This window comes from Mobula hypostoma, chromosome 1 (assembly GCF_963921235.1).
Source record: "Mobula hypostoma chromosome 1, sMobHyp1.1, whole genome shotgun sequence".
In the NCBI taxonomy this organism is placed as follows: Eukaryota; Metazoa; Chordata; class Chondrichthyes; order Myliobatiformes; family Myliobatidae; genus Mobula; species Mobula hypostoma.
The window spans coordinates 249,979,789-249,992,737 of NC_086097.1; the positions used below are offsets into that span (position 1 = coordinate 249,979,789).

Below are 12,949 nucleotides of genomic sequence, written 5' to 3' on the forward strand. Positions count from 1 at the left end.
AATTTCAAGGGTTGTATGCAGTGACATATGTGCACTTCGATAAATTTATTTTTAACTTTGAAATTAAGAAATCACGACCGAAGGTGCTCCAATAAATACATACAATAAACACATTACCTACAATAAATATATGCGATAAACACAAAATAATTATATAAAATAAACACGTTACATATAAAAAACAACTACAAGAGATTCTGCTGTTAATCCAGAGTAACACACACACAAAATGCTGGAGGAACTCGGCGGGTCAGGCAGCGTCTGTGGAAAAGTTTCGAGCCGAGACCTTTCATCAGGACTGGATTCTTCTCCATAGATGCTGCTTGATTTGCTGAGTTTCGCCAGCATTTTGTGTGTGTTATATACAATAAATAGAATACAAACACATACAATACAATATAATTACATACAATACACAGAATAAACCGCACAGACCCCTCCTCGCCAACTCGTCCTTCTCCGGCTGCCAGCTCTCGGCTCCAACGTCATGAAATCACCATTTCCTCCAATCACCGGCCGCGATCTGAAAACCATGGCAACTCCAGCACCCCCCCTTTTCTATATCCTGCTCATAACTCCTAAATATCTTCGTTTTTCCCAACAGATAGCGATTGTCGGATATTATATATACTTTCACACGACTGATCCAGGGTTTTTGTACTTGGCCGTGAGGGATTTACAGAAGTAACTTTGAACCATGGGTTAAAGGTCACAGTCAAGATGGCCGCTGTCAGGGACGGCGGTTCGGGAGCGCGCGTCCCGGGTTGCTGACCGGTTTCCCGCCGTCGGTGACGGGTCGCCGGCTCACACTCCCCTCGCCCCCCTCCCCGGGATAATCTGCCCCTGTCCCGGCTCATTCTGACCCACAACCTCCTCCCCCCGCCTGTTTACAACCCGTTCCCTGCCCCTCCACCCCGTCCGGCTCACTCTGATCCACAATCCCAGCCCTCCACCCGTCTAGTAACAACCCATTCCCCATCCCGCCGACCCGGCTCACTCCCCCCTTCCCCTCCCCGGGATAATCCACCCCGTCCGGCTTAAACTCCAACCACCTCTTCTCCCTCCAGCCCTCTACCCGCCTGTTTACAACCCATTCCCCATCCCGCCGACCCAGTTTACCGCCCCCCTCACCTTCCCGATATAATCCACCCCGCTCTGACCCATAACGGGCTCCCATCATCTTCCCGCCTGTTTATAACCCCCCCCCCCCCCGACTCTCCACTCCTCCCTCCCATCCGCTCCTGTCCTGGCTCACTCTGACCCGCAACCTCCCTCCAGCTCTTTACAATCCACGTCCCCATCCCGCTGACCCGGCTCACACCGCATCCGTCCGCCACTCACTATCGTTTCCCGTTCATACACCGGTCTACTGTACCTCCCGCTCATACATCTGTCAACCGGCCCCCTCCCTCACTCCCTCTCGCCGTCCTTTCAACCCCGAAACTCCCCATTCTCACCCCTCCGGCAGGCCAGCGATCACTACTTGGCACCTCACCCACTATTCGTTGACCTTCCATCCCACCCGAATCTGTGGGCCTCCAAGCCCTCCCAGCAACTTGGGTGATTGCTGACCCAACCCTCCTCAAGGTGTGGAGAACCCTGCGTCCATCCTTCCCGCCCCCCCGTGTCTGAGATGAGAAAAGGCGGTGCGAACCGGCGAGGGATTTGAGCAAAAGGAAGAACGGCCGGAGACATGAACAGGAAGAAAGGCGATAAAGGGTTCGAGAGCCCGAGGCCATATAAGTTATAAGTATCTCCCTTCTCTTGGTTGTGTGTGTGTGTTAAATGTTGCTCTTCCTGGTCCCGTATTCGTTCCAAACTTTGAGGAAAGCGGGATAGTAACGGCAGCTTTGAGGTTTTGCCCAAAGAAACTTTTGGAATGAACAGTACAACCTTGAAGGACTCCCAGCAAGGTCTTAGAGGGATGGTAGTGATAACAGTTAGTAGCATCTTTAAATTTGTAAAGGATCCCATATGTGTTCTGAGTGATACAGGGAGAAACAGGTATGTTAAGTTTAAGCAATATCATACAGTACCTGGATAAGTTCAGGACAGAATCCAAAGCTGGGAGATCAGGATAAAGTGTGGCTGTTGTTACTGGGCATTGGATATTGGGAATAGACAAATGACTGGAATTGGATAGACATAAATCTTAGCTCAAACAGGAAATCTGCAGATGCTGGAAGTTCAAGCAACACTCACAAAATGCTGGTGAACGCAGCAGGCCAGGCAGCATCTCTAGGAAGAGGTACAGTCGATGTTTCGGGCCGAGACCCTTCGTCAGGACTAGCTGAAAGAAGAGATGGTAAGAGATTTGAAAGTGGGAGGGGGAGGGGGAGACCCAAAATGATAGGAGAAGACAGGAGCCCTCCTGTCTTCTCCTATCATTTTGGATCTCCCACTTTCAATTCTCTTACCATCTCTTCTTTCAGTTAGTCCTGACGAAGGGTCTCGGCCCGAAACGTCGACTGTACCTCTTCCTATAGATGCTGCCTGGCCTGCTGCGTTCACCAGCATTTTGTGAGTGTTGCATAAATCTTAGCTCCAAGGTTGCAGGAGATGAATGGGAAGTAAAGATCTGTTTGTTACCAAAAAACATTTGATGGCAGTAAGGGCAAAAATAACTCAGTAACAGTTTTCATTCAGAATCAGGTTTAATATCACTGGCATACATCATGTAATTTGTTGTTTTGCCGCAGCAGAACTTTGCAATACATAACATAGAAACTGTAAATTATGGTAAGTATACATTAAAAATAGTTCAAAAAGAGAAAAAAAAAGTAGTGAAGTGGTGGTTATGGGTTCAATATTCATTCAGAAATCGGATGGCAGAGGGGAAGAAGCTGTTCCTGAATCGTTGAGTGTTTGTTTCAAGGCTGCTGTACCTCCTCTCTGATGGTATCAATGAGAAGAGGTCATAAACATGAGAAAGTCTGCAGATCCTGGAAATCGAGAGCAGCACACACAAAATGCTGGAGGAACTTAGGTCAGGCAGCATCTATGGAGAGGAATAAACAGTTACTGTTTTGGGCTGAGACCCTTCTTGAAGACTGTAAAGGATGGGGGAAGATGCCAGCATGGAGGGGTCAGTGAGAGAGGGTTTTACTGAATTGTTGAAGAGAAGGTTTAAACAGTTGCAGAAGAGGTTATGCCTGGGTTCACTTGGTTTTGTTGAGGTCCAGCATTTCACTCTGGGAACAGCTTATGCTTATGAAGAACCTGAGATAATTTCATTCCAAATAGACAAACATCTGAATTAAAACTTGGCAGTGGGTGAGGTTATTGAGACTATAAGAACACAATTTGAAGTAGCTGTAGGCCATACACTCCCGTAAGTCTGCACCACATTTCATGTTTGATCCTCTGTTTCATCTTCTTTACAATACAGAAAAATACAGATGCTGGGCTCCAGCTCACTGACATTCCAAATCAGTTCTCCCTCCAATTCTATTAGTGGCTGGAAATGCCTTAGTGCAAGTGTGGAACATATTTAATGACTGAGCATCCATAATCCTTTGAGACAGAATTCTAATAACTTATACCCATTTGTGCTTAGAGATTTCTCCTTGTTCCACACTAAATGAATAAAATGGCTTCTGTGACTACTCTTCTACACCTAGACTCTCCAACGGATACCTTGGGTATCTTCCCTGCAAGTCTCCCTCAGTTTCAATGACATTAATCTCTAAAGTCTCCTCCCTGAAATCAAGAGTTAACGTATGTTTAACTGAATTGAAGGCAAGTGGTGATGGTTGTCCGATGATGACAGGAACCCTGTGCGGAAGATTTTATAAAGTGGAAAAGCCATTACACTGGGGCAGTTCCACTGTCTCGACCTCAGGAGTCCTACTGAGTTCCTCCAGCATTTACCATTTCCGTTCCAAGTTCCTCCTCTACTTAGTTACTTTATCATGTGAACCAGTACATTATGATCCTTCTGTAAATCAATATTTCCTAGATTCTCCTGTAAACAAAAGTAATCTTCTATGTTTATTAGCAAAGGAAATAACATTACATTTTTCTGTGTAATGCATCTACCACCAGCTGCCCATGTGGTTAATCTTTGCAGACAACTTTCATCCATGGCTTGCTCACCCATCCAGATTTCAGTAGCATTTGGTTAAAAGAAAACAGTTCAAAGTAAATTTATTTTCAAAGTACATATATGTCACCGTATACTGTGCAATCCTGAGGTTTGTTTTCTTGCAGGTATACTCAATAAATCCAATAACCATAATAGATTTGCTGTCAAGTTAGGTACAGCAGATGGAAGCAGAAAGTTTCAGGGAGATATTGACAGACCGATTTCCTCCCACAGTCTGAAGACTGGGTTAATTGCTCATTCTAAATCATCCTGTGATTAGGTTAGGGTTCAACTGGGGTTGTTAGTGGTTGCTGGGCAGTGTGTAGCTGTAGCTAAATAAATAAATCAAACTAAAAGTTTGGATTTTAAAAAGATAACTTATCTAATTATAAGAAGCTAGGAAATGTGGAAGAATGGTGGAATGAGTAGGTACAAAAAGTAATTAGAAATGACTTTGGTGTGATTATTTTATGTATTTAATTTAGAGATACAACGCATAACTTGCTGCCAATGAGCTGCGTGTCCCAGCAACCCACCTATTTAATCCTAGCCTAATTACAGGGCAATTTACAATGACCAATTGACCTACTAACTGGTATGTTATTGGACTGCGAGAGGAGTCTGGAGCACCCGGAGAAAACCCAGGCACACATGACAAGGGAGATGAGCCTCTTACAGATGCTTTGCATTTGACCTCTGAACTCTGACGCCTTGAGCTGTAATAGCATTGTGCTAACTGCTACTGTGACTTAAAGTAATTTATTTATAACAGTACAGCCACTATCATGCCTCCCAACATAGAACGGTTCTTTCTACTTTGATTAACTCTGCGAAAACTGTTGTGGACCTAGAGAGTCTCCCCAAGGAAATAAGACAATTCCTACAGAATGGCTACAAGGTGAAGGAAATCAGTTGGGCCCTGAAAGGGGCTGAAAGAAAAACCAGGAAACTTAACAATGAGGAGGAATGCATCGATATCTTCGCTATATTTCCCTGGTTTCTGGAAGGATCACTAAGATTGTGAAGAAATACCTGATTAATACCATCCACAAACCTGTAAGGAAGCTCAAGTAACAGCTTATGCGGGTCAAAGGTGACCTCGGACTCAGTTCGGGTGGCGTTTCCAGGATTCCCTGTGAATGTGGAGCAGCGTATATCGGCCAGATGGGACGCATGGTGGAAACCTGCATCAAGGAGCACAGGAGGTGTATCCTTTTGAGTTATCTGGAGAAATTGGCAGCATTTGCAATGGCCAGAGAATTGATTTTAATGGCACAAAACCACTGTGCCACACCAATGGCTTTTGGGACCACCTGGTAAGGAAGCCATTGAAATACAACTGAGGAAAAGAATTTTAACAAAGACAATGGTTTCGCTCTAAGTAAGATCTGGAATTCTACTGTAAACAAGGTGGGAGAGCGGAAGCCTGATTGGATGAGGGTTAAACAATCAGGAGGGACAGAATACAGGGGTATAGATACCTCCGGAATAGACATTCCCAGGCATCATCTCTGAAGAAGATGGCAGAGTTGGTCATTGAAATGTCAGGTATCAATTATAACTGACATTTGAAGCCCGAGAAGAGTTTGTTCGTCATATACGCCGGGAAAGTACTAGATTCTTTAAAAAATTATTTATTAGTGGAGAAAATAAATGAAACAGGATGTTCGTGTTATCCCAATGGATTGGATGATATCTGAGTTCAGTTGTGGGCAAAGTTACATTGAACTGGAGGATGCAAAACTATGTTGTGGTTCAGTTTAAATATAAGAATAGGCTGCATGAATTGTTTGTCTTGCATACTTTTTTTACCTGAAATATTGAATTCTAATGGATTGTCAATTTGCTGAAGTTGGAGAGGACCCATGTTCATAGATCCCTCAAATTTGCCGCATTAAGTTGATATGGTGATTAAGAGGGTGTGTGGTGTGTTGGCTTTCAGTAGTCAGGGTACTGAGTTCAAGAGCCGTGAGGTAATATTACGGCCTATAAAACCCTGGTTAGACCACACTTAGAATATTGTGTTCTGTTCTGGTTGCCTCACTGTAGGAAGGATGTGGAAGTTTTAAAGAGGATACCAAGGAGATTTACCAGGATACTGTCCGGATTAGAGAGCATGTCTTAAGCGGAAAGATGCAGTGAGCTGGGGCTTTTCTCTCTGGAGCAAAGGACAATGACAGGTGACTTGATAGAGGTGTAGAAGATGATAAGAGACAGATGGAGTTGACAACCAGAGATTTTTTTCCTGGGAGGAAATGGGTAATACAGGAGGACACAATTTTAAGGTGATAGGAGGAAAGTAGAGGGAGATGTCAGAGCTAGGTTCTTTGCACAGAGAGTGGCCAGAGGTGATGGTAGAGGCAGATACATTAGAGGTATTTAAAGAAGTCCTAGATAGGCACATTGATGAACGAAAAATGGAGGCCGATGTAGGACGGAAGGGTTAGATTGATCTTGAATTAGGATAAAAGGACAGCACAACATCGTGGGCTGAAGGGTCTGTACTGTGCTGTAATGTTATATGTACTAGATATTGATAAGGTGTGGACTCCCGAGCAATAGGTGGATTGTAGAAGAATGATAGAAAATATTTCTTTTTTTCAAATCTTTTTATTATTATTATCCAAAATTAACAAGAGTACATCAAAATAAGCAACACTTACAATGTCTCAAGAAAAAAACCATTATTTTAAAGATTGAAAAAATTTTGGTGATTTAAAAAAAAGAGAAAAAAAACCCTACTAAGCAAGAAAAAGTGAGGAAAAACCCCCCATTGGGTGTTCAACCCCGAGCCATGTGTCATACAAAAAGCTTATAAAGATAAACATCAAGCCGCCAGCAAGAAAAAAAAGTACCAAAAATTTACAATTAGATAATGGAGGAAATCTATCAATTAACTCAAATGATAATAACGAGCAAATGAACCCCATCTTTTCTCAAAATCAAACATAGGTTCAAAGGTTCGACTTCTAATTTTCTCTAAGCTAAGACATAGCATCACTTGAGAGAACCGTTGTGACAAAGTGGGAGCCGATGTATCCTTCCACTTCAACAAAATGGTCCTCCTAGCTATCAATGTAACAAATGCAATAACATGTTGGTCAGACACAGAGATACCACGGATATTTTGAGGAATTATTCCAAAAAGCACAGTTAATTTGTTAAGTTATAAATTAATTTTAAGTGCTTTAGAAATTGTCAAAAAAACTGACTTCCAGAACTGTTCCAGTATGGAACAAGACCTAAACATCTGTGTCAGTGTAGCTGTCTCAGTTTTACATCTATCACAATAACTATCAACATTAGGGAATATTTTAGACAATCTCTCCTTCGTCAAATAGTAACAATGTACAATTTTAAATTGAATCAGTGAATGACTAGCACAGATCGAAGAAGAGTTAACCAGCTTCAGAATCGGCGTCCAATCCTCCGTCATAAAAGTCAAATTAAGTTCCTTTTCCAAATCTTGTTTAATCTTAGATCAAGGACACTTATCCCATTGTAATAGTAAATTATAAATTCTTCCAATGGAACCCTTCATTGAAGAGTTCATACTCATAATAGTACCTAACAGGTCAGCATCCAATATGTAAGGAAAATTACTTAAATATTTCTTAACGTTGGGCAGACTTACAGGGTCTGTTTTTATCAAGTTTGTGCTAGATCCATCCAGGTGCTGAAATGTATTTCACAATTTGACATAATGTTCTGTGGACATGTTGAGAATTCATGCACAATAATATGGATGAGAAGGATTATAACTTCTGAGAGAAAGATTATGTATTGTGTTATTGATGAGGTAACTGTTAGCCTGATGATCTTGTGAACTCTGGATGGAAAACTTGAGAAACTGCAATGTTAAACAAGGACAACAACTACTTAATGTGGTCTCAGCCCAAAATGTCACCTGTGCAATTCCCTCCATAGTTGCTGCCTTACCTGCTGTGTTCCTCCAACGTTGTGTGTATGTTGCTCTGGATTTCTAGCATCTGCAGAATCTCTTGTAGTTAATAGTTGCCTTTTTTCATGTTTGAAACAGCTGAGTGGAATATAACCTGTGCTTAGAGTTCCATTGTTACTTGTTGGAAAGAATCACATAATTTTTTGAAGCTAACAAGATGCACTTGTGAAATGTTCAGCAACATACAACATGGATGCAATGCCACAATGCTGTTTTTAACTATATAATGGTGAAACTGGTTGCTATAGAGCTTCCTGAATTGTTAATTTATGATTATAATAGTACAAGAAAGATGCATTTCAAAAACTATTTATTTATAGAGCAGGTACTCTGTAGATTTATAGTCTTATGTTTGCACATCAGTCATACTGTATATACACATAGGGATATTATTGGCAAATGTTGGTGCTCTGCTCGTCTGTCAAAAAATATACAATGTTCTGAATGAGGTCTGTTTCACATTTTTATTGGTGGATTGACAAATTCCCTGCCATGGATGGAGATCACTTGCAAGTTCAGGTCAGTGGCTACAGAATAATGATCTGATCTTCTGGCAGCCATCAGTTCACAGTCTTGTACAGTGGATTCCAGCTAATTGGGCCATCAGCTAATCAGGGCAGCTGCTTATTTGGGACAACTCTTAGATTAGAACAAAAACTAATCAAGAAAATAACTGGGATTCCCTTAGTTTATTTGGGACACTATGCTGCTTAATTGGGACAGGAGACATGCTGAGCAGTTTCTAACTAGTGTCAGTTTTATCGAGGTGTTCTAATTTGTTTTGTTTCTCGTTTAAATACGTAATTTGTTACTCAGTTAAATGGTAGTTTGACTTTCATACCTTTTTGACTTTTTCCATGAAACTTCAGCTAATTGTGGCAGCCGCTTAATTGAGCCAAAATGTACTAGTTCCAACGTACCCCAATCAACCAGAATCCTCTGTTTTAATATGAACAATTATATTCAGAAACTACTTTAGAGTGATTTTACATGTTTCTGGAAGGAACCATTTGGAGTTCAGGAAATATTAGCAAAGAAACATTGCTCTATTTGTCATTTTTAAAAATGTAGTCAATTGCCTAATGACTTCTATTTGCATTGCAGAAATTAAATTCTGCACTGCAGACAGTTAGAACTGCTATTCAGCAGCAAAAAGACGCAGTTAACAGAGCATTTGGATTTGCAGAAACTGCAGTCTTCAGTCAGGACTTTTAATCTTAACCAGTTAACCTTGTGAATAAAAGTGTTTTGTTGTGGATTCTGCTTAGGAGTAAAGTTGAGCCCTTGATGCTCTTTAAGTTTGAATCTGGAGCTGAACTACTTTATCTCCCCTCAAACCACATTCAATGTGAATTCATAACTTTTTATGACTACTCACACTACAAGGCGATTCATAAGATTAAAAAAAACAATCAATTTTCCAACTATCAAACAAGAGAAAATTTGCAGATGCTGGAAATCTAAGCAACACACACAAAATGCTGCAGGAACTTGGCAGGCCAGGCAGCATATACAGAAAACAGTACAGTCGACGTTTCGGCCGAAACTCTTCGGCAGGACTGGATAAAAAAAGCTGAGGAGCTTAAAAGCTGGGAGGAGGGGAGAGAGAACCACCAGGTGATAGGTGAAAGCTGGAGCGGAGGGATGAAGTAAAGAGCTGGGACGTTGATTGGTGAAAGAGACAGAAGGCCATGGAAGAAAGAAAAAGGGAGAAGGAACACCAGAGGGAGGTGATGGGCGGGCAAGGAGACAAGCTGAGAGAGGGAAAAGGGGATGGAAAATGGAGAGGTGGGGGCAGGGCCCGGGGGCATTACCAGAAGTTAGAGAAATCGATGTTCATGGCATCAGGTTGGGGGCTACCCAAACAGAAACTTCCACCATTTCTAATGGGATCCCATCACCAAGCATATCTCCCCTTCCCCCCCCCTTTCTGCTTTTCACAGGATCGTTCCTTACACGACTCCCTTGTCCATTCATCCCTCCCTACTGATCTCCCTCCTGGCACTTATCCGTGCAAATGGAACAAGTACAACACCTGTCCCTACACCTCTTCCTTCACTAACATTCAGGCCTCAAGTGGTCCTTCCAGGTGAGATGACACTTCACCTGTGAGTCGGTTGGGGTCATACACTGTGTTCGGTGCTCCCAGTGTGACCTCTAATATATCGATGAGACCCGACGTGGATTGCGAGACTACTGAGCCGAGCATCTATGCTCCGTCCGTCAGAACAAGTGGGTTCTCCCAGTGGCCACCCATTTTAAACCATTTCCCATTCCCATTTCGATATATCCATCCATGGCCTCCTCCACTGTCGTGATGAGGTCACACTTAGGTTGGAGGAACAACACCTTATTTTCCGTTTGGGCAGCCTCCAGCCTGGTGGCATGAACATCAATATCTCTAACTTCCGGTAATGCTCTCCAAACCCCCCCCCCCCCCACCGTCCGTTTCCCATCCCTTTTTCTTTCTCTCACCTCGTCTCCTTGCCTACCCATCACCTCGCTCTGGTGCTCCTTCCCCCTTTTTCTTCCATGGCCTTCTGTCTCTTTCACCAACCAATTTCCCAGCTCTACTTCATCCCTCCCCATCCAGGTTTCACCTATCACCTGGTGGTTCTCTCTCCTCTCCTCCCAGTTTTAAAATCTACTTAAAAGGCAAATTATGAGGCTACAAGGCTAGAACTTGCGGGTGTGAATTGGGATGATGTTTTTGCAGGGAAATGTACTATGGACATGTGGTCGATGTTTAGAGATCTCTTGCAGGATGTTAGGGATAAATTTGTCCCAGTGAGGAAGATAAAGAATGGTAGGGTGAAGGAACCATGGGTGACAAGTGAGGTGGAAAATCTAGTCAGGTAGAAGAAGGCAGCATACATGAGGTTTAGGAAGCAAGGATCAGATGGGCCTATTGAGGAATATAGGGAAGCAAGAAAGGAGCTTAAGAAGGGGCTGAGAAGAGCAAGAAGGGGGCATGAGAAGGCCTTGGCGAGTAGGATAAAGGAAAACCCCAAGGCATTCTTCAATTATGTGAAGAATAAAAGGATGACAGAAGTGAAGGTAGGACCAATTAGAGATAAAGGTGGGAAGATGTGCCTGGAGGCTGTGGAAGTGAGTGAAGTCCTCAATGAATAGTTCTCTTTGGTATTCACCAATGAGAGGGAACTTGATGAAGGTGAGGACAATATGAGTGAGTATGTTGATATTAAGGGAGAGGAGGTGTTGGAGTTGTTAAAATACATTAGGATGGATAAGTCCCCAGGGCCTGACAGTATATTCCCCAGGCTACTCCACGAGGTGAGAGAAGAGATTACTGAGCCTCTGGCTAGGATCTTTATGTCCGCGTTGTCTACGGGAATGGTACCGGAGGACTGGAGGGAGGCGAATGTTGTCCCCTTGTTCAAAAAAGGTAGTAGGGATAGTCCGGGTAATTATAGACCAGTGAGCCTTACGTCTGTGGTGGGAAAGCTGTTGGAAAAGATTCTTCGAGATAGGATCTCTGGGCATTTAGAGAATCATGGTCTGATCAGGGACAGTCAGCATGGCTTTGTAAAGGGCAGATCATGTCTAACAATCCTGATAGAGTTCTTTGAGGAGGTGACCAGGCATATAGATGAGGGTAGTGCAGTGGATGTGATCTATATGGATTTTAGTAAGGCATTTGACAAGGTTCCACACGGTAGGCTTATTCAGAAAGTCAGAAGGCGTGGGATCCAGGGAAGTTTGGCCAGGTGGATTCAGAATTGGCTTGCCTGCAGAAGGCAGAGGGTGGTGGTGGAGGGAGTACATTCAGATTGGAGGGTTGTGACTAGTGGTATCCCACAAGGATCTGTTCTGGGATCTCTTCTTTTCGTGATTTTTATTAACGACCTGGATGTGGGGGTAGAAGGGTGGGTTGGCAAGTTTGCAGACGACACAAAGGTTGGTGGTGTTGTAGATAGTGTAGAGGATTGTCGAAGATTGCAGAGAGACATTGATAGGATGCAGAAGTGGGCTGAGAAGTGGCAGATGGATTTCAACCCGGAGAAGTGTGAGGTGGTACACTTTGGAAGGACAAACTCCAAGGCAGAGTACAAAGTAAATGGCAGGATTCTTGGTAGTGTGGAGGAGCAGAGGGATCTGGGGATACATATCCACAGATCCCTGAAAGTTGCCTCACAGGTGGATAGGGTAGTTAAGAAAGCTTATGGGGTGTTGGCTTTCATAAGTCGAGGGATAGAGTTTAAGAGTTGCGATGTAATGATGCAGCTCTATAAAACTCTGGTTAGGCCACACTTGGAGTACTGTATCCAGTTCTGGTCGCCTCACTAGAGGAAGGATGTGGAAGCATTGGAAAGGGTACAGAGGAGATTTACCAGGATGCTGTCTGGTTTAGAGAGTATGCATTATGATCAGAGATTAAGGGAGCTAGGGATTTACTCTTTGGAGAGAAGGAGGATGAGAGGAGACATGATAGAGTTGTACAAAATAATAAGAGGAATAGATAGAGTGGATAGCCAGTGCCTCTTCCCCAGGGCACCACTGCTCAATACGAGAGGACATGGCTTTAAGCTAAGGGGTGGGAAGTTCAAGGGGAATATTAGAGGAAGGTTTTTTACTCAGAGAGTGGTTGGTGCGTGGAATGCACTGCCTGAGTCAGTGGTGGAGGCAGATACACTAGTGAAGTTTAAGAGACTACTGGACAGGTATATGGAGGAACTTAAGGTGGGGGCTTATATGGGAGGCAGGGTTTGAGGGTCGGCACAACGTTGTGGGCCGAAGGGCCTGTAATGTGCTGTACTATTCTATGTTCTATGTACTCCTCAGCTTTTTCTCTCCAGTCCTGGTGAAGGGTCTTGGCTCGAAATGTTGACTGTATTCTTTTCCATAGATATTGCCTGGTCTGCTGAGTTCCTCCAGCATTTTGT

General features: G+C 43.3%; 1 protein-coding gene across 2 annotated transcripts in view; it reads left to right on the top strand.

The window, feature by feature from the left end:
• Positions 1-730: 730 nt before the first annotated feature.
• The window catches only part of taf2 (TAF2 RNA polymerase II, TATA box binding protein (TBP)-associated factor), a 130,487-nt gene continuing 118,268 nt past the window's right edge, over positions 731-12,949 (top strand). Inside the window, exon 1 of one of the 2 annotated variants that reach the window (XM_063067037.1) lies at positions 731-1,746. In XM_063067037.1, coding sequence (XP_062923107.1) covers positions 1,694-1,746 — 53 coding nt within the window. In that variant the 5' untranslated portion in view covers positions 731-1,693. Of the gene's footprint in view, positions 1,747-2,486; positions 8,565-12,949 lie in introns of those variants that run through there. The other variant, XM_063067046.1, reaches the window with a different exon arrangement.